The 26,137-nt window shown below is 44.8% G+C and overlaps 3 protein-coding genes across 4 annotated transcripts in view; 1 reads left to right on the top strand and 2 right to left on the bottom strand.

The window, feature by feature from the left end:
• Positions 1–2,475, bottom strand: part of LOC102424486 (zinc finger protein 649-like) — a 16,498-nt gene extending 14,023 nt beyond the window's left edge. Inside the window, exons 1-2 of one of the 2 annotated variants that reach the window (XM_023747320.1) lie at positions 2,285–2,475; positions 1,627–1,728 (exon numbers count right to left, since the gene is read on the bottom strand). The gene's annotated coding sequence lies outside the window, so the exon portion shown is untranslated. Of the gene's footprint in view, positions 1–1,608; positions 1,729–2,284 lie in introns of both variants that reach the window. The other variant, XM_023747318.1, reaches the window with a different exon arrangement.
• A 1,134-nt stretch (positions 2,476–3,609) lies between these two features.
• On the bottom strand, positions 3,610–11,932 carry LOC102425412 (zinc finger protein 649-like). The gene is given in 6 exon segments (XM_023747316.1): positions 3,610–4,438; positions 5,819–5,914; positions 6,167–6,293; positions 10,885–11,061; positions 11,136–11,323; positions 11,842–11,932. Coding segments are annotated over 6 exon segments (1,380 nt in total). The 3' UTR covers positions 3,610–3,737.
• ZNF613 (zinc finger protein 613) lies at positions 11,308–26,137 on the top strand. The gene is made up of 5 exons (XM_006106503.3): positions 11,308–11,412; positions 16,616–16,823; positions 19,197–19,323; positions 19,593–19,685; positions 24,230–26,137. The coding sequence occupies exons 2-5, from the start codon at positions 16,809–16,811 to the stop codon at positions 25,942–25,944; spliced, it is 1,950 nt and encodes a 649-aa protein (XP_006106565.1). The 5' UTR covers positions 11,308–11,412; positions 16,616–16,808; the 3' UTR covers positions 25,945–26,137.

The raw sequence follows: 26,137 nt of genomic DNA on the forward strand, positions 1-26,137 counted from the left end.
CCCACCAGGTGTCACCTCAGCACAAACTTATCAGGTCCCACATGAATACAACAGACACTCCTATCACTCAGGACATTCCAACATTTTAGAGGCCACCTCTCAAGAACTGGGGACAAAGCCAGCCAATTGTTAAATACAAAATAAGTAACAAAAGACTACTACTCCAGGTCCGGGCCAGGTAGCTCAGTTGGTTGGAGCATCATCCCCAATATGCCCAGATTCCAGGTTCAATCCTTGGTAAGGGCACAGACAAGAATCAACCATTGAATGCATAAATAAGTGGAATAACAAATCGATGTTTCTCTCTCAATCAAAAAAAAATTTTTAAATACTACTATTCCAAATACGTTACTGTTTCTATAAATCAGTAAAGAGCCAGGCTGGTGTAGAACAGTGGTTGAGCGTAGACCCAGGAACCAAGAGGTCACCAGTTCAATTCTCAGTCAGGCCACATGCTCGGGTTGTAGGCTCCATCCCCAGTAGTGGGTGTGTGAAGGGAGCAGACGGATCTCATTGATGTTTCTATCTCTGTAGCCCTCTACCTTTCTCTCTCTCTAAAAGTCAATAAAAACATTTTAAAAATCAGTAAAGAAAAAACAAGCATCTCAAGTTTAAAATAGGCCAATGAACATGTAAAAAAATGATCAACCATGTTAGTAATGAGAGCAGTGCATACAGAGACCACAATGAGGCACCTTTTATACCCAAAAGTTAGTCAACAAGCCAAAATGGGGCTATCATCTTAGAAAATAAACAGAAGGATGGTATACCCAAACGCACTAAACATACAGAAAAACCTGGTATACTGTATGTGGAAGCATTACATAATAGAATGTTATTGGGTAAGTTTGATAAAACTAAATCAGAAGCCTTTGAAATATGCATTTAATCTGACCTACTTTTATAAATTATTAAAAAAAATATCCAGCCCTAACCGGTTTGGCTCAGTGAATAGAGCGTCAGCCTGCGGACTGAAAGGTCCCAGGTTCGATTCCGGTCAAGGGCATGTACCTTGGTTTCGGGCACATCCCCAGTAGGAGGTGTGCAGGAGGCAGCTGGTCGATGTTTCTAACTCTCTATCCCTCTCCCTTCCTCTCTGTAAAAAATCAATAAAATATATTTTAAAAAAATATATCCAACTCTGGCCAGTGTGGTTCAGTTGTTTGGAGCTCCATCCCCTGCAACAGAAGGTTGCCAGTTCAATTCCTGGTCAGGGCATATACCTAAGTTTCAGATTCCATCCACGTGCAGGAGGCAACTAATTGATATATCTCTCTGACATCGATGTTTCTCTCTCCCTCCTCCCTTTCTAAAACCAATTTTTAAAAACCCATAATACATAATTCAGTTTGAAAATACATTTCAAAACATTACAGATAGCTTAAAGTTAGTAAATTGAAGGTGATTCTTATTCTCTGCTTTTTATTGATGACAAGCATCTAATGATAATGTGATAAAAAGTAGCGATCTCCATTTAATTTCAAACTTAAACTCACGTAGAGAATATGTAGAATACGTATTACAAAAAGTTAATAGAATTGTTATAAATAGAAAAACTCCCACTAAAAAGGTATATACTTGAATAGCTATTTTTTGTCAAGTACCTACCTGTATTAAGAGACTTACTATTGTGCGCCACAAATTCGTATGTTGCAACACTGATCCTCACTTTGATGTTATTTGGAAATGGGCCCTTTGTGAGGTCATGGAGGTGGGGCTCCTGAGGACCTGTAAAGTAGATCTGATCTAAGCGGAAAAACGAAGTCTTAGAAGTTACCCAGTCACACAAACAAGTAGCAGAATTGGCATAAAACCAAGAACTAACGTGCTTTCAAGATGTGTATGTACACCGACTGACACGCAAAAGTTTACAGCACGATTTTAACAATTCATGGGCCTAAATAAATGGCAGGTATAAAGGTGGTCATTTTGCTATTCTGACTTTCCTGTATCTTGACATTTTTTGGACTAAAGCGTTGGGGAACAGCACCCCGATGTTTAGGACACACCCAAATGTGTGTCCCCCTGAAGCCTCCTGGACGTCCCAACCCCACCGACCTCTCCCGAGGGTCCCTACCCGCTCCCACCCCGCACGTGGCGACGCGCCCATTCACGGCTCCCCCGGCACCGACTTCCACGAGGACACGGCCCCCCGGATGCTGCAACTCCGTCCACGAGAACCCCAGGCAGCTGGCCCCCAACCCCTGTCCTCATCCACCACACCCCGCGGTCAGGGACCATCCCGACCTCCCTCTCCACGACCCGCCGCAGACCCGTCACTCACTCTCTCCCGTCGCTTCCGCAACCCGCTCCCCTCAACGCTGAAGCCGGGCAAGCCCCCCAACTCCAGAAGGACGAAGCCGCCAGACAGACACCTCCCGCCCCGCCCCTAATAACCGCCACAAAGCACGTCTGACGTCACGGAATTCCCACGGCGCGGAATCGTTCCAGACGCCGCCTCCAGAAATAGAACGCGACCTCGAGGGAGAATTGTGACCTTACCTGGGGGACGCGCCACTTCCGCTTCCCCTCCCCTGTTGGCTGGTGCTAGTTTCGCGCTATGACACTGCCTCCATAACACCCTGGAAGTGAGCGATCTACCTACAAACGCCGATTCTGGTCCCGGTGGAAAATACCTTCTGGGCAATATGGCCGCGCACAGTCCCGTTACCCTGTGCTGAGAGCGGACATCTTCGACTGGGCGCCGCCATTTTGGAGTAAGTTCCGTACGGAGAGTGAGAGGGCCATTCCAGCGGCTGTTAGCCTCGGCGCGCATGCTCAGTAGCCTGTCACTGGCCGCCGAAGTCTTCCGAACAGACCCGAGAGCTAAGCCAATCACAGGCCGGGCATCCGCAGAAAAGGGCCGCGCCCACGTCCCCGCGCAGCCACTTTGGAAAACGCAGGGCGGACTCGGTCATACTGGGAACCTTCGGGTAGTACAGTAACGAACCGGCTGGGAGCAAAGAATTCGGGAACATATATGGAAAAGATACCGGTGACTCCAGTGGTTCTCAACCTTCTGGCCCTTTAAATACAGTTCCTCATGTTGTGACCCAACCATAAAATTATTTTCGTTGCTACTTCATAACTGTAATGTTGCTACTGTTATGAATCGTAATGTAAATATCTGATGTGCAGGATGGTCTTAGGCGACCCCTGTGAAAGGGTCGTTCCACCGCCAAAGGGGTCGCGACCCACAGGTTGAGAACCGCTGCAACGTGTTGGGGGGGAAAAAATGGGGATGAGGGTGCGGAGCAGAGGTGGCAGGAGGAGAGCGTCTGTTCGTGCGCTTTGTGATGAGAGACAGGGAGGGTGTAAGGAACCGGGGCAAAAATAATGGCAACGACAATGCACGACAAGAAGATATTACTCGAGTCTTGTGTTGCAAGATAAACAGATACATTAAAAAAAAAAAAAAAAGATTCTGTGTATCCTGAATAGCCACAACCAAGTCACCAAAAGTCATTCTCAGAGGATTTACAGGGAAAGGCGTTTCCGAAAAGAGCCTGAAGGTCGGGAAGTTGGAACTCAGTGCGACAAGACTAGTCATGGAAATATTTGCTCCAATATTCCCAATGCTGATAGGGGCTCTCAGGCCCTCAGAACTCCCCTTTCTGAGAACAAATACTACCTTTCTGGGGAGGGGACCCCACACCCGTGAGCTTAAAGTTAGAGTAGTCATCCGGTCACGTTTCTCTCTATGCTCATACAGCCATGCAGAAGGGTTCATTATTTTTTTAAATATATTTTATTGCCTTTTTACAGAGAGCTAGAAACACTTTACAGAGAGCTTTCCCACACATCCTGCACACATGGGGTTTATTTCCCGTTTGACTCTTTTGATGTTCAGTAAGTTGAAATCTCCTGAGAAAGGCTTTCCCACACTCGCTGCATGCATGAGGTTTGCACGCATGAGGTTTCTCTCCACTGTGAGCGTGCTGATGTTCAGTGAGCTTGAACTTCTTGGGAAAGGTTTTCCCACAGACACTGCATCCATGGGGTTTCTTTCCTGTATGAATTACCTTATGTTCCATGAGCTGAGGCTGCTTGAGGATGGCTTTCCCACTTTCAGTACATTCATAGGCATTCTCTCTTCTGTGTGTTTCCTGAATTTTAAGAGACCGGGACTTGGTCCTGATGGGCTTGCTACTTCTGTGGAATTTCATTTCAGTATGAGTTTGCTCGTGATTTGCATGGAGAAGGGATCTTCCATCTCCATTAAACTCAGCAGGCTCCCTTATGTCACAGCTTCTACTCTGGTAGATGAAATCTAAATATGATTTCAAAGTTTTCCCATCTAAATCAAACATATTGTTTGGCCTTAAAGGAAAATGACTTTTGCTCTGCAGAACAATGCTTCCAAATGCATGCTGTTCCATTGCCTTCAGCATATTTTAGTTTTGCAAGTGCCACTGCAGATGATCAATTGCCTCAATTTCTAGGAAAGAAGAGAACTGTGAATGCTTCCATGAGCATCATATGGAATAGAGCTTCTGCAAAAACACCTTAGGAGGGCTAACGCTTTAGTAGAAAACGTATGATATTAATATAGAAGTTCTAAGTATAAATGTGCCTAATCTTTTTTTTTTAACTTTCAGTTAAATATACATAAGATAGACCTCGCTGGTTTGGCTCAGTGGGTAGAGCGTCGGTCTACAGATTGAAGGGTCCCAGGTTCGATTCTGGTCAAGGGCACATGCTTGGGCTGTGGGCTCGATCCCCAGTGGGGGGTGTGTAGGAGGCAGCCGATCAATGATTCTCTCTCATCATTGATGTTTTCTATCTCTCTCTCCCTTTCCCTTTCTCTCGGAAATCAATAAAAATATATTTAATAATATATCTTCTATATATATAAAAGCCCAGCGACCGAATGGCGGATGACCCGTCGCTATGACATGCACTGCGGCAGCCAACCAGCCTGATCTGGGCCCTGATAGGCCTTCCCCTGGCTGGCTCCGCCCTCGATTGCCTTCCCCCATCCCCCGATAGGGGGCAGGCCTGGCCAACCTCCCAGAGTCCCTCCCCTGGGCCAGCCCTCCCCCCCAATAGGCCTTGATCTCTGGCCAGGCCGAGGGACCCCACCCATGCATGAATTCGTGCACTGGGCCTTTAGTGTATACATAAGATAAAATAGACCATTTTAACCATCTGAAAGTGTACAGTGCTGTGGCATTATGTACATTCACTTTTTTTTTTTAATATGTACATTCACTTTGTTGTGCAACCAGTGCCACCATCCATCTCTGGAACGAGTTCACCCTCTCCAACTGAAACTTCTGTACCAGGCCCTAGCCAGTTTGGCTAAGTGGATACAGTGTCAGCCTGAGGACTGAAAGGTCCTGGTTTCAATTCCAGTCATGGGGGAGGGGAGGTGACATCTAAGAAGAAATAAATAAGGATAAGTTCCAAAAGATAAAGGGGTAAGTTTTCCTCTAGATTCCTACATAGAAGAGCTCTTGAGTGGGGACAGAGACACACAGTAGTTGTTTCTATAGCCTCAGACACCCTCACCACTGTGACACCTTCTCTGAACGACTAGACCAGTGGTTCTCAACCTTCCTAATGCCGCGACCCTTTAATACAGTTCCTCATGTTGTGGTGACCCCCAATTTCATTGTTACAAATTGAACATAATTAAAGCATAGTGATTAATCACAAAAACAATATATAATTATATACGTGTTTTCCGATGGTCTTAGGCGACCCCCGTGAAAGGGTCATTCCACCCCCAAAGGGGTCTCGACCCACAGGTTGAGAACTGCTGGACTAGACAGTGATTTCCTCAGCCTTTCCCTCTTGCTGGTTCTCTTTCACTTACCTGGGTGGGTTCGACTGTGGATTTCATCTTCTAATGTCCACAGCGTTTCTCCTTGTTCCAATCTGGAGAGAGCATCTGGTTTGCTGACTTGATACCCTAGTCATGGGAAATGATGGAAGACTAACCCATCAGATTGAATTGGGAGTCTGTGATGCTAAGAGAATAGTACATTTAGGGACTGCACAATTCGCATGTTTGCAAATTAAAGGCTTCCCTCTAAGATGAAGAGAGATTATACCTTCTCATCTGGGTCCAGGGAGGGGACTAAGTATCACAGCCCAGAGCTTTCAGAAGATGAGAAAGGCCACTGACTGGGCTTTCTGAGTGACACAGGGGAGCTGTCCTCACCCACTGACACCAGGTGGCTGTAGTTCTCCATCATCATGTCCCTGTACAGGTCCTTCTGCTCGGAGTCCAGGAGCTGCCACTCCTCCCAGGTAAAGTCCACGGCCACATCCTCCAGTATCAGCAATTCCTGTAATAACAGCCCTGTTAATGTGAGTGTTTATTGAAAGGGAAAGTATGAGATAATAGAAAATATATATATTGGCCCCTGCCCCTGGTATCTGACACAGGGCTCCTAAAATCCTTATCACGTAAGTTCGTATGTGATAAGAACAACATGAGTGTCTTTGTTCTAATGAGGCAACTCTGAGTGTCACAGATACGATGTGATAGTTTGGGCAGGCTCCCTTTTCCACTGCTCCTGTTTCCATTCCAAATGATCCTATATAATAAACGGGTAATATGCAAATTGACCCTAACAGCAGAAAGACTGGGAATGACTGGTCACTATGACACACACTGACCACCAGGGGGCAGACACTCAATGCAGGAGCTGCCCTCTGGTGGTCAGGGCGCTCTCACAGGGGGGAGCTCTGCTCAGGCACAAGCCAGGCTGATGGCTGCCATTACAGCTGTGGTGGTGGGAGCCTCTCCTGCCTCCTCAGCAGTGCTAAGGATGTCCGACTGCAGTTTAGGCCTGCTCCCTGCTGGCAAGTGGACATCCCCTGAGGGCTGCCGGGCTGCCAGAGGGATGTCTGATTGCCATCTTAGGCCCAATACCCTGGGGAGCGGGCCTAAGCCAGCAGGTGGTCATCCCCTGAGGGGTCCCAGACTGCGAGAGGGCACAGGCCGGGCTGAGGGACCCCCTCTTCCCCCCCCCCCCCGCCCCGAGTGCACAAATTTTTGTGCACCGGGCCTCTAGTATATATATAATTGATTTCAGAGAGGAAGGGATAGGGAGAGAAAGATAGAAACATCAATAATGAGAATCATTGATGGGCTGCCTCCTGCACGCCCCACACTGGGGATCAAGCCCGCAACCCGGGCATGCGCCCAGACCGGGAATGGAACCCTGACCTCCTGGTTCTTAAGTCGACACTCAACCACTGAGCCACGCCTACTGAGCTCGACGTTTCTCTCTCACATTGATGTTTCTTTCTGTCTCTCTCTCAAAATCAATGAAAACATATCTTCCGGTGAGGACTAAAAAATAACTCCACTGAACTGCTTACCAAGGTGGTCACTGACCTCCCCCTATGGACACTCCCATTAGCAAACCCTCACAATCACTGACTTAAATCCCAATGATTCCCCGGTCCCTGACCTTCCTTCAGGGATGCTCCAGTCCCCAAGGCCATCCTAAGAACTGATCTTCAGACATTCTCAGATACTGACTTCCTTCATGGACACCGGAATCAATGACCTCCCGACATTCACCCCCAGTCAATGAACTCCCCGCCCCACACACACACACACACACACACCCAACTGCCTCCCAATCACTAACCCAACCCCTAGGTCAGTGATGGCGAACCTATCTGACACGCGAACTCATTTTTTGGGTTGATTTTTCTTTGTTAAATGGCATTTAAATATATAAAATAAATATCAAAAATATAAGTCTTTGTTTTACTATGGTTGCAAATATCAAAAAATTTCTATATGTGACACGGCACCAGAGTTAAGTTAGGGTTTTTCCAAATGCTGACACGCCGAGCTCAAAAGGTTCGCCATCACGGCCCTAGGTCATGCTAATCATTTGCCTCCAAGATTTCCCAGCCACTGACCTCCCCCAACAAAGGCTAACCCGAGCCACTCCAATCCCTGACCATCCCCGGGCCCGCACCATTTCTCACCATCCTGCCCCTCAATCATGAAATGCATCCCCCGCCCTACAATGGCTTGCTCCTCTCAAGAGCTCCCCGCAGGCCTCCCCTACCACGAACCCCAAATCTCCACACAAACCCTAAACAGCAAACTGAGACACACACACACACACACACACACACACACACACACACATATACCGCTTAACAGATCCTTCCTGCACCAGCTGGGTGGGAAGGGCCATGGTCCCTCACTTCTGCCTCCGACTCACCTCCCTGGTCAGGTTTCACTTCCCTGACATCAGAGGCTGCAGGCTGCCAACCACCCCCTGGGCGACCTCCCAAGACGAAGATTCTGTTCCCGCTTTAAGGGCTTTGAGACGAAGACACTACGACGAAGTATGGCGGCGCCCGTTAGGGAATGTTTGTGAGGGCCGCCATCATGGAAGACCCTGCCGAACAACCGCCTTTCCGGCACCAGGTGTCCGCGGAACGTCCCTCGCAAGCGTCATGACGTCCGTCGTTACGTCACAAGGGGTGACGCACCCTTTCTAACCCGTCCCCGCGGAAACGAGGCGCAGGAGGATAAACTTGGCCGCCTCCGCTTTGCTGCTGGTTCGTACAGAGGCTGCCCTCCCCCCGCCCCCCCACACTTTACAGTGGGCGCAGCCATCTTGGAAAAGGTCACGTGTCCTACAGGACAGGGAGGCGTCCTTTGGGGAGCTGGGAGCAGGTAGAGCGACTGGCAGGGATGCTTTTGGAGGACAGAATAGGGTTTGGAAAAGCCAAGGTAATGGTAGGAAGACGGGACGCCTCCTGTGGGCACAGAGGAAACAAACCTAGTTGAATGAAAGTATCTTCTTCAGCCAGAATTGGTGGTGAAGGTTAGGTGACACCTCTGGGCAGAAGGCGAGAGAGCTCGGGGAGGATCAGAGGTAAGAGGGAGGCTGAAGGTCTGTGACGTGGGGAAAATAGAAGACCAGAAATATTTTCTGGTAGAAATTTCTGTGCAGTCTTTATCTCACATCTTTTTACTTATAGTTTCTAGTGAAGAAATTATTAATATCGGAATTGTAAAAGAGAATGAAAAATTCCAGATTGTTGTCCAAAAATGTTCTAATCATGAATACACTTTACCGACTGCTATCTTTCCTCCCTCAAGAACTATTTAAAGCTAATGGCTAATTTTTATTTAGTATATACATATTTTTTGAACAGGGAACTATTTTATTAATACTCTGAAAGCTATAGATTGTGGATATACATCTCACTTCACATGTAAAAAAACAAAACAAAAGACAAGCTAAATCTATCAGAATGCCTATTTTCTCACCATCTTATCAATCGTTTAAGCTTTGCCATCATAAAGGTGAGTAAAAATCTTAGTTTTATTTCTTACTTTATAAATTGTTTATTTCCCCCTTTTCTATTTTAGCTTGGTTATCATTTTCTAGCTCCATTCGCCCCACCTTTAACTAGTCTACTTTCTGTCTCTATAAATTGGCTTATCTGGACATTTTTTAAGTGCAGTCATATAATATGCAGTGCTTGTGACTGACTTCTTTCACCACCATAAAGTTTGAATGTTTATCCATGCTACAACATATTTCTAGACTTCATTTTTACACCTGAATAATATTCCATTGTATGGATATGGCACATTTTATTTTTCTCTACATCAGTTCGTGGCTATTGAGTTGTTTCTATTTTGGGGCTATTTTAGTTAATGCTTCTATAAACATGTACACATTTTTGTGTGGACATATGTCTTCATTTCTCGTGGATGTAAACCTAGGAGTGAACTTGCTGGATCACAGAATAGTAAATGTGTTTAGCTGTTTGAGGAACTGCCAGACTGTATTCCAAAGAGCTGCATAATGAGAACTCAATGAGAACTGTTTTTCTACCTTATAATATTTCTGACACCAAATGCATGGGTTTTTTTTTCCACACCAAGCAACTCTCTATTTATCTGTGATAACAAGTGTGTGTCCAATTCAATTCAATTCTGACAATGCCTTCCTTGAGTCAGGTTCAGGGCCCAATCCTACAATATTGCTACCCACCCCCACTTCAGATGCCAATTGCCAGGTGGGGCCTACTGTATTTCTGATGGATTGGCTATAAGTCAGGGACTTCCATGATCTCCTCCTCAGTTTGGTATGGTAATTTGCTAAAATGGCTCACAGAATGTGGGAAAAGTTTACTTATTGCGCTACCACAATTTTAAAAAATCAGATGTAGTGTTTACATTATGATGGCTATTACATACGATTTATAGCTCAGCCATGTAATATATAGGGTGTCCCCCCAAAATGTATACACTGAATAGTTATTAATTCCAATGGGTTAAATCTGAAAAGAGGCATCAACTGAGCTATCAGAAAAAAAGTGTGAATACATTGAATACATTTTTTAAAATATATTTCTTTATTGATTTCAGAGAGGAAGGGAAAAGGAGAGAGAAATAGAAACATCAGTGATGAGAGGGAATCATTGATCGGCTGCATCCTGCATGCCCTCCACTGGGGATCAAGCCCACAACCCAGGCATGTGCCCTTGGCCGGAATCGAACCCGGGACCCTTCAGTCCGCAGGCTGACGCTCTATCCACTGAGCCAAGCCGGCTAGGGCCATTGAATACATTTTTGGGGACACCCTGTACTGTGATAACTTTTCCAATCTTGCATAACTTTATATTCTCTGTGGAGTTATTTATGCCTTCCAGAAATCCTGGCCTTTAGTTCTCAAAAAGACCCACTCAGTATTGGCATCACTGGAAGCTGTTTCTTCCAGTCCAGGAGTGGGGTGGGGGTGGGGGCGTGTGTGTGTGTGTGTTTATGTGTGTGTGTCTGTTTTTATAGCTATCCCCAGTAAGTGATTCTGAAGACCCTTTTCTGTCCCCCAAATCTTTCCGCCAAAAGCATTTTCGGGGTATTTGCCTTTCAGCCTGTACCTTGGCTCTTTTAACTCCGCGGAAAAGTCGTTTTCCTTTGTACGGACACCTGACTTCTAAGATGGCTGCGCCCGCGGTGTCATTTCGGAACGTGCTCTGTGCAAAGCGGACAGCTTCTCTCCCCGGGTTGCTGAGGTGGACGCGGCCCGCCCCACGTTTGCCTGGCGCCAGTTCGAGCTTCCGAAAGTGAATGCCGTTTGTTTACGGGGTTTTAAAGCGCCGAGAAATGAAGCCGTTCGGTGGCTTTTCACCGTCCCGAGCCTTCCCTGGCGGCTCGGGTCCAAACGGCTATTTCGCCTTTTGTGGAAAGATGGCCGATGGCCGCTCCCTGGATGCGATGAGGACACGGGCGCGGACATTTTCTCCGTGGAAGTCCGGGCGTCGGTGCGCCGCACAAATGCCTCCGACTCCGTTCGGTCGCCGCAGACCGGCGCATAGGCTGCGCGAGGACACACGCGGCAAAGAATTCACGGAGGTGCAGCTCGTGGAAGGTCGCGGAAACCCCGTCTCTGTGTGGAGCTCTCAGAGGTACAGGATGGAAGGATCGCGGTGACTAAGTGTTCGGGTGGGAGGGCAGGGGGTCCGCGGAGGAGAGGCAGCAGCGGGAGTCTGTGGTTGGGGTGCCTTTGGGGTCAGCCCTGCGGGATGCTGTGGGCAGTAGGGAAAGGCCGGCGAGGTGCCCGGCTGACAGTCCGTGGCCAGGCTTGGTGTCTGCGTGACTGAAGACTGCGGTGGGGACTGGGTTTTGATCGGGAAAGCAGTGTCTGATCGCATTGGGGGTTTAAGATGCGGCTCAATGACAGGAGCCGGGGTCACGGCCAGCAACCCGGGGTCTGGGCTCGCGATGATGCTGATGGACAGTGACCAGTGTTTGGGAAGGTCCAGATGTTTCATGCGTTGGGGGGTTTGTGAGAGCCGAAGCTGGTGGTGGGTGGGTGGGGTGAGTTGCAAACGTACCTTCTTTGCAAAGCTTTGGGCTTCCCACATCCCCCCCGTCCGCATCATCTTGACCTGAAAGCTTGTAGGAGGTGGACGATTCAAAGCGCATCTGAAAAGGTCAGGCTGCCACTAAAATGAGGATTTTGCCCTTCCTGCAAATTTGTGCGTCTCTCTCTCTCTCTCTCTCTCTCTCTCTCTCTCTCTCTCTCACACACACACACACACACACACACACACACACTGGTAAATATTTCCTTTTAGCATCATTATAGCACAAGTAAAATAGCACGCAGTTCCCCCAATTCAGTTCCCCAATGGTCACCTTTGTTAAAATGTTCATAGATGTTTTTTTTTGTCTTCATTTTTCTTTTCTTTTTTAAAAAATATATTTTTATTGATTTCAGAGAGGAGGGGAGAGGGAGAGAAAGACAGAAACATCAATGAGAGAGAATCATTGATCGGCTGCATCCTGCATGCTCCCTACTGGGGATGAGCCCACAACCTGGGCCTGTGCCCTTGGCTGGAATCGAACCTTGGACCCTCCCCTAGTCCCCAGGCCGATGCTCTATCCACTGAGCCAAACCAGCCAGGGCTAGTCTTCATTTTTCTATGCTTGATTTGCACAATTCCAACAAATCTCTGGTAATTTGCCTCATCACTTAATTTCATATCATAAACATTCATATAACAAACATAAAATTTTTTCTTTAAATATATATATTTTTTAAATTTCTGTTAACAGTATAACAAGAGGCAAATCCATGCCATTATGACTGGAATCACTCAATGTGTACATTCATTTAGATGGAGCTTAAATACTTAAATATTCAGTTGTCACTTTTAAGAACAGGTTAGGATTCTGCATTTACTAAGGATGTGGCTCCCTGTCCCTCATCTTCACCTTGACTTTTAAATTTTTTGCCATTGTGAATGGTGGTGGTTTTTTTTTTTTTACTTTTGACCTTTTTTGTTCTTTTCTTTAAATGTACTGTTACATAGAAGAGCAATTAAGTTATTTTATTTTGTTCCTGCTCACCTCACTGAACCCTTACTATTATGAGCATCCCTGTTCCTCATGATTTTATTATGAAAATTTTCAAATATATAGCAAAGTTTAAAGAATTGTACATTTGAACCGTACCGGTGTGGCTCAGTGGTTGAGCGTGGACCTATGAACCAGGAGGTCATGGTTCGATTCCCTATGAGGGAATATGCCCGGGTTGTGGCTCAATCCCCAGTGTGGCGTGTGCAGGAGGCAGCTGATCAGTGACTCTCTCATCATTGATGTTTCTATCTCTCTCCCTTCCTCTCTGAAATCAATAATGTGGGGTGCGGCTACAGTGTTTTGGATAGGTTCAAGCCTTGGACTGAGGAGAGGGCACAGCCCTCTCATTGCCACGTGCAAGTCCCAGCTTGGAGGGCAGATCTCTCCCAGCACAATTATAGCCAACAGCTGTAGTTGTGAGCTTGAACCTATGGTCCGAACACGTGGCCCCAGGTGCCTGAGTGATACAGTTCAGGTGCATGTAGTTGAGTAGGATTGAAACCCAGGAGAATGTTGTAAACATCTTGATCACGCCCCTACTTTGCCTCGTGGCATCTGCTATAAAATAAAGACCAGCTTGTGGGCTCTGTCTCTCCATCAGAGAAGCAGTGTCCCACCGAGACCCAGCTTTCATTCTCTTGTCTGTCTTTTCTAAGCCTTTCACCGCCCCCACTCAGGGTCACTGACCCAGGCTGAGCTGGCATAGCACATAAGGCGCCCTGGGGCTGAGTATGCCATGGCCGTGCCGGCTCGCCACACAATAAAATACATTTTTTAAAAAGAATTGTACATTTGAATACCTATATGCTTAGGTTTTATCATGATTTTATTGTGTTTCCTTTACTACATATCTATCCATGTATCACAACTCTGCTTGTCCTTAACCCATCTTTTTACATTAAAAAAATGTATTTCAAAGTAAGTTGCAAACATTTATGCATTTCCCCCTAAACCTCCCAGTAAGCATATGATGAGAGTTCTATTAAGAGCTTTTTAAAAATAACAGTTCTATTAGTCATATACCACACAACTTACCCGTTTAAATTGTACAATTCAGTGGTTTTTAGTATAGTCATAGTCATATTCAGCCATCAGCACAGTCAATTTCAAACATTTCACCACCTCAAAAAGAAACCATGTGCCTTCTAGTTACCACCTCTGTCCTTCCATATCCCCCATATGTAAGCAGCCACATTCTTTGTGGTCTCTATAGATTTGCCTGTTTTGGACATTTCATATAAATGCATATAACGTGGTCTTTTGTGACTGGCTTCTTTTCACTCGGCATCATGTGTTGGAGGTTTATCTACGTGGTAGCATGGATTCCTTTTTATCCCTCAATACTGAGCCATTGTGTGTATAAGCACGTTCTGTTTATCCCTTTATCGGCTGGTGGATATTTGGGTTGTTTCCACATTTGGGCTATTATAAATAATGTTGCTATAAAATCTGCGTACAAACTTTTGTGTGGGCATGTTTGTTGGTTTGTTTAGTCTATTTTTATTGATTTCAGAGAGGAAGCAAGAAGGAGAGAGATAGAAACATCAGTGATGAGAGCGAATCATTGATCGGCTGCCTCCTGCATGCCCCCTTCTGGGGATCCAGCCCACAACCCGGGCATATGCCCCCCCTGGAATCAAACCCGGGACCATTCAGTCCACAGGCCGACACTCTGTTCACTGAGTCAAATTGGTTAAGGCTGTGTTCGCATGTTTTTACTTCTCTGATATAATCCTTCACTAAATTTAGATTGTTAGCATTTTTAATAACTACATAGTATTTCATTAGATGTGTGTACTTTTACTCATTCAGTTACTCCTCTGCTAATAGGCCTAAATAATAGTTTTACATCAGCTTTGCATGTGTTTGCCATTATTTCCTTTGCAAACATTTCTAGAGGTGGATTTTGGATTCTAGTAATATCTCTATTGAAAGTATTCAATACAGAATATTAAACTATTCCCACAAAATATTCACAGTCATGTAACACTTATAAAAAGTGTGTGTTTTGGAATGTTATCAATTTTTAGATATCAATTTTGTAATCAGTCAACTGACTAAAATTTTAAAATAGTTTTTTAATTGATTGAGAGAGAGAAACATCCATTTGTTTTTCTACTTGTTTATTCATTCATTGGTTGCTTCTTATATGTGCCTAACCAGAGATTGAACCTACAACCTTGGTGTTGGGATGATGCTATAACCAACTGAGCTACCCAGCCAGGGCTAAAACTTATTTTATTTTATTTTATTTTATTTTTTATTTTTTTTAAACCAGAACCATTTTTTTAAATATATTTTTTATTGATTTTTTACAGAGAGGAAGGGAGAGAGAGAGAGAGTTAGAAACATCGATGAGAGAGAAACATCGATCAGCTGCCTCCTGCACATCTCCCACTGGGGATGTGCCCGCAACCCAGGTACATGCCCTTGACCGGAATCGAACCTGGGACCTTTCAGTCCGCAAGCCGACATTCTATCCACTGAGCCAAACCGGTTTTGGCTTTTATTTTTTAATATAATTTTATTGATTTCAGAGAGGAAGGGAGAGGGAGAGAGAGATAGAAACATCAATGATGTGAGAGAATCGTTGATCGGCTGCCTCCTGCACGCCCCACACTGGGAATTGAACCTGCAACCTGGGCATGTCCCCTGATTGGGAATCAAACGGTGACCTCCTGGTTTATAGGTTGAAGCTCAACCACTGAGCCATGTTGATTGGGCTAAAAGTTATTTTTGATACATGTTTACTCAAATCTCTGAAACTCTGACTCTTGATTAATCATGTTAGGGAATGCCTTATCATTTGCTTCCTCTTCTCTATTATTGATTATTCTTACTTGGTTCTTTATCCAGTTAGTGGGGTTTCATTTCCAGAATGGTAATAGATAATAGTGGTTATACTGCGCATCCTTGCTTTGCTCTTGGCTTTAGAGAAAGTATGTGTATGGTTTCACTGGACATATGTAGGATGTATTGGATTTTTCTCACTTGATGTTTTGACATTGCTGTTACCGGAAGGGTTCTTGGAGCTGCCTGCTCTATCATTTCCATTCTAAGGGATTTCCCATCATAAAGTCCTCTCTCTCTCTCTCTCTCTCTCTCTCTCTCTCACACACACACACACACATTGCTGTTGGTACTTTTTAAAGAGATAAACTGATGCAAATGCAATTTAAGTGATATCCTTTCATCCCTCCTCTTCTTTCCTCCCCAGAGATAACCATAATCTCGAACTTGTTTTATATAATGCATGTTCTATACTGTTACAAAGTGTGTATATATCCACAAACAATAGTCTTGCTCTATATGCTTTAACTTTTTTTCTATCTGTTTTCCTTTGTATCACATAATGATTAGTGAAATGCTTGGCTTAGTACATTTGTCTTTACACTGAAGTGTGTTTACAATGAGTTGTACAGAGATTTCTGAAAAGATACATGAACACATAATATTAAAGAAATAGGTGTCCGGATCCTCGCCTTTTATATGTCTCTGTCCAAAAATATATGTGTGAGACGTCCCCTGCCGTGGGGGCATCGCATTGTGCTGGTTCTCCTTTGCCCTCACAGAAGGAACACATACTGCCCACACCTTCAGAATCTTATGTTTTATTGCTCCAGAGGGTAACAGCCTCCAGAGCTCCAGATAAAGGGACAGATGGCCTTGAAATCAGCTGAGTGACAGTAGCAGGGACAGCATCTGGACCCAGAGGAAAAGTACACTCAAAGCGAATTTACTTTTCAGCCCGCAGGTCCCGGCTCGCGGAACAAGATCTACCAGGTGCCCTGAGGACGAGGTCTCAGGACCTGGATGTTGTCATTCGTGGGGACACCACTGATCAGAGCCTAAGATTTCTACCCAGAAATTTCGAGCAGCTCAAGAGGAGACGGAAGACACAGCGTCCATCTTCCTGGCCATTTCCCGGTAACAGAAGAAAATGATTAAGGACCAGGTGACTCTGGGTTTGTTTTATTCTTTCCTTCATTCTGTGGTTGATTTCTGGAGGACTTGAAAACATGATTGAATTAAATGGAACAGCACAATTTGTGCAGAAATAAATTTAGCCCCTAACTTCAACATTAAGGCAAAATAGGATGAGGAATGTATTGTTCCCGGGAGCCTCCCTAAATGACTAATGTTGGAGCATAGTGTGACTGGAGCATCGTACGGGTTCCATGAGCTGTCACCTTCTGTCTAACATCTCTGACAGCCCTCACGGCCAGAGAGCCATGATGCAGACAGGCTGTTCACCGACAGAGGGGACAGCAGGCCCTTCCTGGGAGGGTGTCACTCTGTGTTTCCTGACATTTAGATTTTAGGTCATTTAAAAATATATATTTTTTAAATTAATTTCAGAGAGGAAGGGAGAGGGAGAGGGAGAGAGAAACATCAATGATGAGAGAGCATCATTGATCGGCTGCCTCCTGCATGCCCCACACTGGGGATCGAGTCCATAACCCGGGCATGTGTCCTTGACTGGAATCGAACCCAGGACTCTTCAGTCCTCAGACCGACGCTCTCTCCGCTGATCCAAACCAGCTGGGGCAGGACATTGTTTATGGTTCTTCCTAGAGCTGAGATATTAGACAGTGTCCTTCACTTCAGCTTTCCTGTAAATGCAATGCGGGGCTCCTCAGAGATCCCTTTGAGAATAGACCACGAGAGCTCAGCGGGCACAGGTTTTCATAGGACCATAACAGTGAGACCCATCGACCCAGCCTTACGGCAGTGAGGATTAATCTAGAAACAAAACCTCAGTGGCCTAAGAAAATGGAAGGATTGCATGGCACTCAAAGGTCCTGTGTGACCACGTGGCTGAGCTGGTGTTTGAGTCAGGTTTGGCAGTAGGCAGTGTGGAAAGTACTGTCGTCTGCGAAGGTTGGGGTCCCAGAGGGTTTTCTATAGTACATCCTCCTCTCTAAGATAGTACACTTTCCTGTGTTCAAAGCCTCTTCCAAATGCCTCATTTCTTATTACCTTCCAACCACACATCATTGTATATGTGGTCCGTCGTTGGCCGAAACGTTGTTACGTAGCACGTGACTATATTTGTGTTTCTTGAAGGCTGCAATTTACTTTCTTAGTCTGCTTAATGACTTGAATAGTCTCCTGTTCTTAGATGTTAGACAGATGTTTTGGAAAAATGCTTTATTTCTCCTAATGTATAAAATATATTTGTTTAATATCTAGTGTCTTATAATTATACTGTCTGCATTTTTTTTTTTCTGGGTGATTCTGATGATGGCTATCAAGATTGACAGTAAATGTAGGATTGGAATATGTTTTAGTTACCTTGATATTAGTAGTATATATTTAGTGCCCGGCAAATATGTGCCTTTAAAAATGTATATACATATATATATTTTTTTTAATATATTTTATTGATTTTTTACAGAGAGGAAGGGAGAGAGATAGAGAGTTAGAAACATCGATGAGAGAGAAACATCGACCAGCTGCCTCCTGCACATCTCCTACTGGGGATGTGCCCGCAACCCAGGTACATGCCCTTGACCTGAATCGAACCTGGGACCTTTCAGTCCGCAGGCCGACGCTCTATCCACTGAGCCAAACTGGTTTCGGCTATACATATATATTAAATACAAATATTTCTGGTTTGAGAAAGAGGATTTAATGACTGCTTATTACATAAATACTTGATTTGTAGAACGATGATTGGCTGCACAATTACAGAATAGTTTACTATTGATGTTGAATATGGATAGATTTTGCTTCTATAACAATGTAGTTTAAAAAAAAAAACAGCCCTAGCTGGTTTGGCTCAGTGGATGAAGTGTTGGCCTGTGGACTGAAGGGTCCCGGGTTCTACTCCAGTCAAGGGCACAAGCCCGGGTTGCAGGCTCAATCCCCAGTGTTGGGGGGTGCAGAAGGCAGCCAATCAATGATTCTCTCTCATCATTGATGGTTCTATCTCTCCCTTCCTCTCCTAAATCAATAGAAATATATATATTTTTAAATATATTTTATTGATTTTTTACAGAGAGGAAGGGAGAGAGGTAGAGAGTTAGAAACATCGATGGGAGAGAAACATCGATCAGCTGCCTCCTGCACATCTCCCACTGTGGATGTGCCCACAACCAAGGTACATGCCCTTGACTGGAATCGAACCTGGGACCTTTCAGTCCGCAGGCCAACGCTCTATCCACTGAGCCAAACCGGTTTTGGCTAGAAATATATATATTTTTTAAAATCAAAACACTTAATATAGATGTAGCCCATATGGTAAAAATGAGCAGAACTTTCTTCACATTCCTTCCCTCTCAATAACAAGAGAAACACTCCTATTAAACAGGACCTGTTATTACAGGACTCACTCACACTGGAGGATGTGGCCGTGGACTTCACCTGGGAGGAGTGGCAGCTCCTGGGCTCCGAGCAGAAGGACCTGTACAGGGACGTGATGTTGGAGACCTACAGCCACCTGGTGTCACTGGGTGAGGACAGCTCCCCTGTGTCACTCAGAGGGGTGGCCTTTCATGGCTTCTGAAAGGTCTGGAGTGTCTGTGATGCTCTGAAGTAGTGGATGAGTCTCAGTCCCCTCCCTGGTCCCAGGTTAGAGGGTATAATGCGCCCTAGTACAGAGAACAGCCTTTCCTTTGCTGACCTGCAGGCTGCGTAGTTCCTGAGGTACAACATTCTTCCGTGTTAGCACACCAAAGCCCGTGTCAAAGAGCCTGTCTCTTCTGTCACTTCCCATGAACAGGGTATCCAGCCAGCAAGCCAGACACACTGTCCAGATTGGAACGAGGGGAACCATGGACAAGAGAAGGTGGACTCCACAGTGGGATCTGCTCGGGTGAGTGAGAGCCAGCAAGGAAGGCGGCCGGGGAAGTCCTGGTCCATTCGTTCAGAGGTGTCACAGCCGTGAGGTGTCTGAGGACACGTACACAGAGCCTCCACGAACCGGCCATAAAGGAGCTCTCTTTCTGTAGGTGTTTAGAGGAACAGGTCTCTTCTTGGACTTGATCCCTATTTGTTCCATTGAGGTCTTGATTGTCCCCCCCTCTCTGCTTCTTCTTACAATTCTCAGTCTCACCATCTTTCTTCCCCCAGGAACAGTACCTGTTCCTTCATTTTCTTGCTCGGAAATTCCACCTTCCACGGCCTCTGTTCAAGGAGAGATGTGTGATGTTAGCACTGTCTTCTGACTACAGCACCTTCTCGCCCCGTTGGATAAGGTTGTTTTCCCTTCCTAACACCCGCCCCCATCTTTGATTGGAGTTAGGAATTTATTTATTTACTTACTTACTTTTGTTAATCCTCACCCAAGGATATTTTTTCCATTTACTTTTAGAGAGAGTGAAAGGGAAGAAGGGAGGGAGAGAGAAACCTTGATGTGAGAGAGGCACATCAATTGGTTGCCTACTGCTTGCTCCCCGACCCGGGGATGGAATCTGCAACCCTTGATCGGAATTGAACCTGAGACCCTTCAGTGCACAGGCCGACACTCTAACCACTGAGCAGCAACAGCCAAGGTTGGATTCATTTTCTTAAAGCTTTCCTTTTCCTTATGATAGTTTGATGACATTACATCCCAATTAATCATAGTCATGCCAGTCATTTAAGGTGGACATTTCTCTTTTGTCAATGACCTCCATTATATGGTATGATCTGCTTATACAGTTTGCTCCCTGCCCCTGCTAAACTCAGGGTCAACTATATTTAAAGGAGCCTCCACAATATTTTCCATACATGAGAATCTTTTCTTGTTCCATTGCTTTAAATCCTTTTTGATTGTGCTAAATGTTGTTGGATAACCTGTTACACACTGGCACTGCCAGCCATGAACACCGCCTCCAAGATAATGCTTGGCTATTTTATTCTAAAAGAAGAGGACATAAAATTCATCAAAATAAGTCTATATAAATAAGATGTCTTGAGGTGAAAAGTGCTGAGAAGATCAATCAAACAGCAAAAGGGAATAGTGTGTGAGGGGGCTGGGAGCTGCTGTTAGCAGCCAGGAATCTATTAGATCTTCAGTCATCTGGGACGGGGAATGCGTCTCCGGTAAAATGCCTTTAAGCAACTACATGAGGGATGTGAGCAGGTCCGTTGAGTGAATTGCGTTCCAAAGTAGACAAAATAGCAGATTCAAAGGCCTAGGAAGAATCTCAAGGAAGCCTGTGTGAATACAGTGGGGTGGGCAAGAGGGACCATGATGGAGATGACATGGAGATAAGGGCGATGCGGTGGGAGCTAGATTTTGGAGTGAACAGGTCACGTAGGACATTTGAGGAACTTGATTTTTAAAAGTAATGAGGTGTCCCGGCTGGTATGGCTTACTGGTTGAGCTTCCAACTATGAACCAGGAGGTCACGGTTCGATTCCCTGTCAGGGCACATGCTCAGGTTGCAGGCTTGGTCTCCAGTGTGGGGCGTGCAGGAGGCAGCTGATCAATGATTCTCTCTCATCATTGATGTTTCTATCTCTGTCTCCCTCTCCCTTCCTCTCTGAAATTAATAATTTATATATTTAAATATATATATATAAGTATATATATAAATAATGAGATGAACAAACATTTGAGAGGTTTCAGTAGAGGAGTGACAGGATGTAATTTATATTTAAAATGATCCCTGTGGCTACTTTGTAGAAAGTCGATGGCAGCAGGCAGAGGTTGAAGTTTGAAATCCAGTTAGGAGCCTATTTGTAGTACAAAGCAGAACACGTGGGTAGAGAGGGTGAGGGGTGGTCAGCTTCTGAATATCTTCTTTTTAAAAAATATTTTTATTGCCCTAGCTGGTTTGGCTCAGTGGATAGAGTGTCGGCCTGCAGACTGAGGGGTCCCGGGTTCAATTCCGGTCAAGGGCACATGCCCAGGTGGCAGGCTCAATCCCCAGTAGGGAGTGTGCAGGAGGCAACCGATCAATGATTCTCTCTCATCATTGATGTTTCTCTCTCTCTCTCTCCCTCTCCCTAACTATCTGAAATCAATAAAAATATATATTTTTAAAAATCAGTGATGAGAGAGAATCATTGATTGGCTGCCTCCTGCCCCCTGCACTGAGGATTGAGTTTGCAACCTGGGCATGTGCCCTGACTGGAATAGAACACTGACCTCCAAGTTTAGAGGTCGACGCTCAACCACTGAGCCACACCGGCCGGTCAATGCATGGTTTCTCAATACATTTACCAGGCAGGACCTCTTTTCCTGGAGTGTTTTTGTTAGCGTTGGGATTACGGCCTGGCTAGTCTATGTATAATGCTGAAAACAGGCCCTCTTGAGCCTAGTTGGTGAACCACAGCCCTAATATGTGCCAGAAGAGGTTGAACTGAATGAGAAATAAAGCCATACATTTTAGGAGTCAGATTTTAGTAACAAATACAGTCTGCATGTAATAGGTAGATGTTCAGCTTTTGCTACAGTTCAGGGCTGTGTCAAGTCAACATGAACAGTAAAGACGGGATACTTTAGAGATTTAGGGGAAGCTGTTTACAGTGACATAGAACGGGGGAATGATAGTGTGATAGACAGGAGGCATGTCTAGGACAGAATGAAGATGAAGGGCAAAGAATGAAGGTATCAAGTCAGAAATGTGCACTGTCAAAAGATTGGCCTGAAACCTGCCACTTGAAGGCCAGTTTTAGAAGGTATTTGTAGGGGAACTGGTGGAGTGTCAACATGGATAAATGGGGTAGTTGTTGGTAATGGAACTTTTATTTCCAGGCCAACTGTTGTGGATTTTGTTAGTAATTGGGTAGAATGATGAGGTTTGCAAGTTTGATTTATATTATCCTTAGATATATTCCTAGAAGTGTAAAACCCAAACTCTTAATGTTACATTAACTATAAACTTGATCCCATGCCTTCAACTTTCAGTCTACACACTTTCTCAAAAAATGATCTCATTCAGTCCTCTGTCCTCATATAATATTTACAACTAATGATTCCCACGTTGCTATCTCCAGTTAAGACCTTTCTCAAGATTTCTGTATCCAGTTGAGTTCTTCGTGTCTATATCGGATATCTAAAAGCCACCCGCAGGTTGATGTGCTTTGGAAGTACACACTTGATTTCCCCACATTGTGAACTTCAGTAATATTCCTTTTCTCATGAAAAGGCACTACCCACCACCCTGGCTGATGTGGTTTGGTTGGTTGGAGTGTCGGCCACACACCACAGGGTGTCAAGTTCGATTCCTGGTCAGAGTGCATGCCTGGGTTGTGGGTTCAATCCCCGGTCGGGGTGTGTGGGGGAAGCAGCCAATCAATGCTTATCTCTCCCCCCCTCTCTCTAAAATCAATTTTAAAAAATTTTTTAATGAAAAGGCACTACCCACCTATATAGTGCCCCAAGTCAAATAATTTGGAATATCACCTGATTCCTCATACGTATTAACTGCCCTATATTGAAACTATGAGTGAGCCTTATCTTTTTCCTCTCTTCAGATTATATCCTGATTTCTTCCACTGTGCTTTCCATTGCTCCCTCAAACCACTTTCCACAGTTTGTACCTGCCTTCTTTATCATTGCTTGCTGGTTCACTTTCCCCTAACCAGAATGTATGTTCAGTGAAAATAAGGACTGTTTCTATATGCTCATGACCAGCATAAGGCTTGGTGTATAGTCATCATTTAACCAGGATTTATGGATGTCTGGATGTGTCCCACATCATTTTAAAACAAATATCTATCTCTGTGCTCAAGTGCTAATAGTAATTTGATTTGATTTTACTATCCCAGCATGCTTTATGAGGTCATTAGAAAGCAAACAAATTTATATTTACTCATTTTTTAATTTTTATATATATTTATATTGATTTCAGAGAGGAAGGGAGAGGGAGATAGAAACATAAATGATGAGAGAATCATTGCTTGGCTGCCTTCTGCACACTCCCTACTGGGGATCGAGCCAGCAACCCAGGCATGTGCCCCCCTTTTTTTTTTAACCTCACCTGAGGATATTTTTTCATAGCTTTTTTTCGGGGAGAATGGGAGAGAGAGGGAAAGACAGAGAGAAATATCAATGTGAGAGATACATCATTGCACTAGGGGCCAGGCTGGGGAGGAGCCTGCAACCAAGGTACATGCCCTTGACCGGAATCAAACCCGAGACCCTTTGGTCTGCAGGCCAACTGAGCCAAACTGGCTAGGACTGTATTTACTCATTTGGAATGAATTATACCTTATTTATGTAATGACTGTTTTTACCTTTTATTTTCTTTGTTTATATTATTGTATTTTAACCTTGTCTAAGTGATAACAAACATATTTGCTTGGAGTTTCTTTGAACTGATATCAGCATTATCAATAAAGTGTCAGTCTTCACAGAGCTGTTAGTAAAATAGTTTTATTCCATACTAAGCTCATAGAAAGGTTCATTCTTCTCTTCTTTCCTAGAAATCAAGAAAAACGATGGTCACTTACAGAGGCACTTGCAAAATGAAAGATGTCTAAAGAGAACAGAACAGTGCCATGAACATAATGCATTTGGAAACATCGTTTTTTGCAGTAAAAGTAATTTTTCTTTAAGGCAAAGTCATGATATATTTGACTTGCACAGGAAAGCATTGAAATCAAATATAAGTTTGGTCACCCAGAACAGAAGCTGTGAAGTAAAGAACCCAATTGAGATTAATGGACATGCAAAGCATGAGCAACATCATACTGAAATAAAATTTCCTGAATGTGTTAATTCTGTAAACACAAACTCCCAACCCCTTAAGGCGCAAAGGACTCAGAAGATAAATAAACCCCATGTATGCAGTGAATGTGGGAAAGACTTCATCAAGAAGTCTCGCCTCATAGATCACCAGAGAGTTCATACGGGAGAGAAACCTCATGGGTGCAGCGTATGTGGGAAGGCCTTCTCCAGGAAGTCCAGGCTCACTGAACATCAGAAAACTCATATAGGAGAGAGACGGTATGAGTGCACCGAATGTGACAAAGCCTTCCCCAAGAAATCACGGCTACTCACTCATCAGAAAACTCACACAGGAGAGAAACCCTACGTTTGCGATGAATGCGGAAAAGGCTTCATCAAGAAGTCTCGGCTCATTAATCATCAGAGAGTTCACACAGGAGAGAAGCCGCATGGATGCAGTCTGTGTGACAAAGCCTTCTCCAGAAAGTCCAGGCTCATTGAACATCAGAGAACTCACACGGGAGAAAAACCTTACGAATGCACGGAATGTGAGAAAACCTTTCGCTGGAAATCACAGCTCAATGCCCATCAGAAAACTCACACAGGAGAGAAGTCGTTTATATGCAGTGACTGTGGCAAAGGCTTCATCCAGAAGGGCAATCTCATTGTACATCAGCGAACTCACACGGGAGAGAAACCCTATATATGCAACGAATGTGGCAAAGGCTTCATCCAGAAGGGCAATCTCCTAATACATCAACGGACTCACACTGGAGAGAAACCCTATGTATGCACTGAGTGTGGAAAAGGTTTCAGCCAGAAAACTTGCCTTATATCACATCAGAGATTTCACACCGGAAAGACTCCCTTTGTGTGTACCGAATGTGGCAAATCTTGTTCACACAAGTCGGGTCTCATTAACCATCGGAGAATTCACACGGGGGAGAAGCCCTACACGTGCAGTGACTGCGGAAAGGCTTTTAGAGATAAGTCGTGCCTCAATAGACATCGAAGAACTCATACAGGAGAGAGACCCTACGGGTGCTCCGATTGTGGGAAAGCCTTCGCCCACCTGTCATGCCTGGTGTACCATAAGGGAATGTTGCACACCAGAGAGAAATGCGTAGGTTCCGTCAAGTTGGAAAACCCTTTTTCAAAGAGTCACAGCTCAGCTCACTTGAGTGACAGAGTACAGGAGAAAACCCCTGTTGATGCAGTGACTGTCCGGATGCCTTCAGTGGCAGGTCAGATTTCATTACACATCAGTGGGTTCCTAGCGGATGGGAACGTGGCCACTGTGGGACCGCCAGGTGCCAGAGGCGCAGCCTCCGCAGGTAACAGAATTGGCACAGAGAAACCTTATGAACGCAGGGAATGTGGTAGTACCTTCAGTGACCAATTATGTCATATTGTATGTCACAAAAACCACACAGGAGTAAACTGTGATACAATCAAGGCGGAAGACCCTTGAATAAAACATTCTAGCTCATTATATGGCTTACAAGTGTCTGCTGAGACAAGTGTGCATACAGAGACTGGGAGAGCCTTTCGTGGCACCATAGACCTTATCCGTGCTGCTTCATGTGTCACATGTCATGAGCTCCTGGTTGGTAGAAATATAATGATCGTGGGAAATCCTTTTCCAGAAATAAGACTTCAGTAGG

The sequence above is a fragment of the Myotis lucifugus genome, unplaced genomic scaffold (assembly GCF_000147115.1).
Source record: "Myotis lucifugus unplaced genomic scaffold, Myoluc2.0 scaffold_839, whole genome shotgun sequence".
Lineage (NCBI taxonomy): Eukaryota > Metazoa > Chordata > Mammalia > Chiroptera > Vespertilionidae > Myotis > Myotis lucifugus.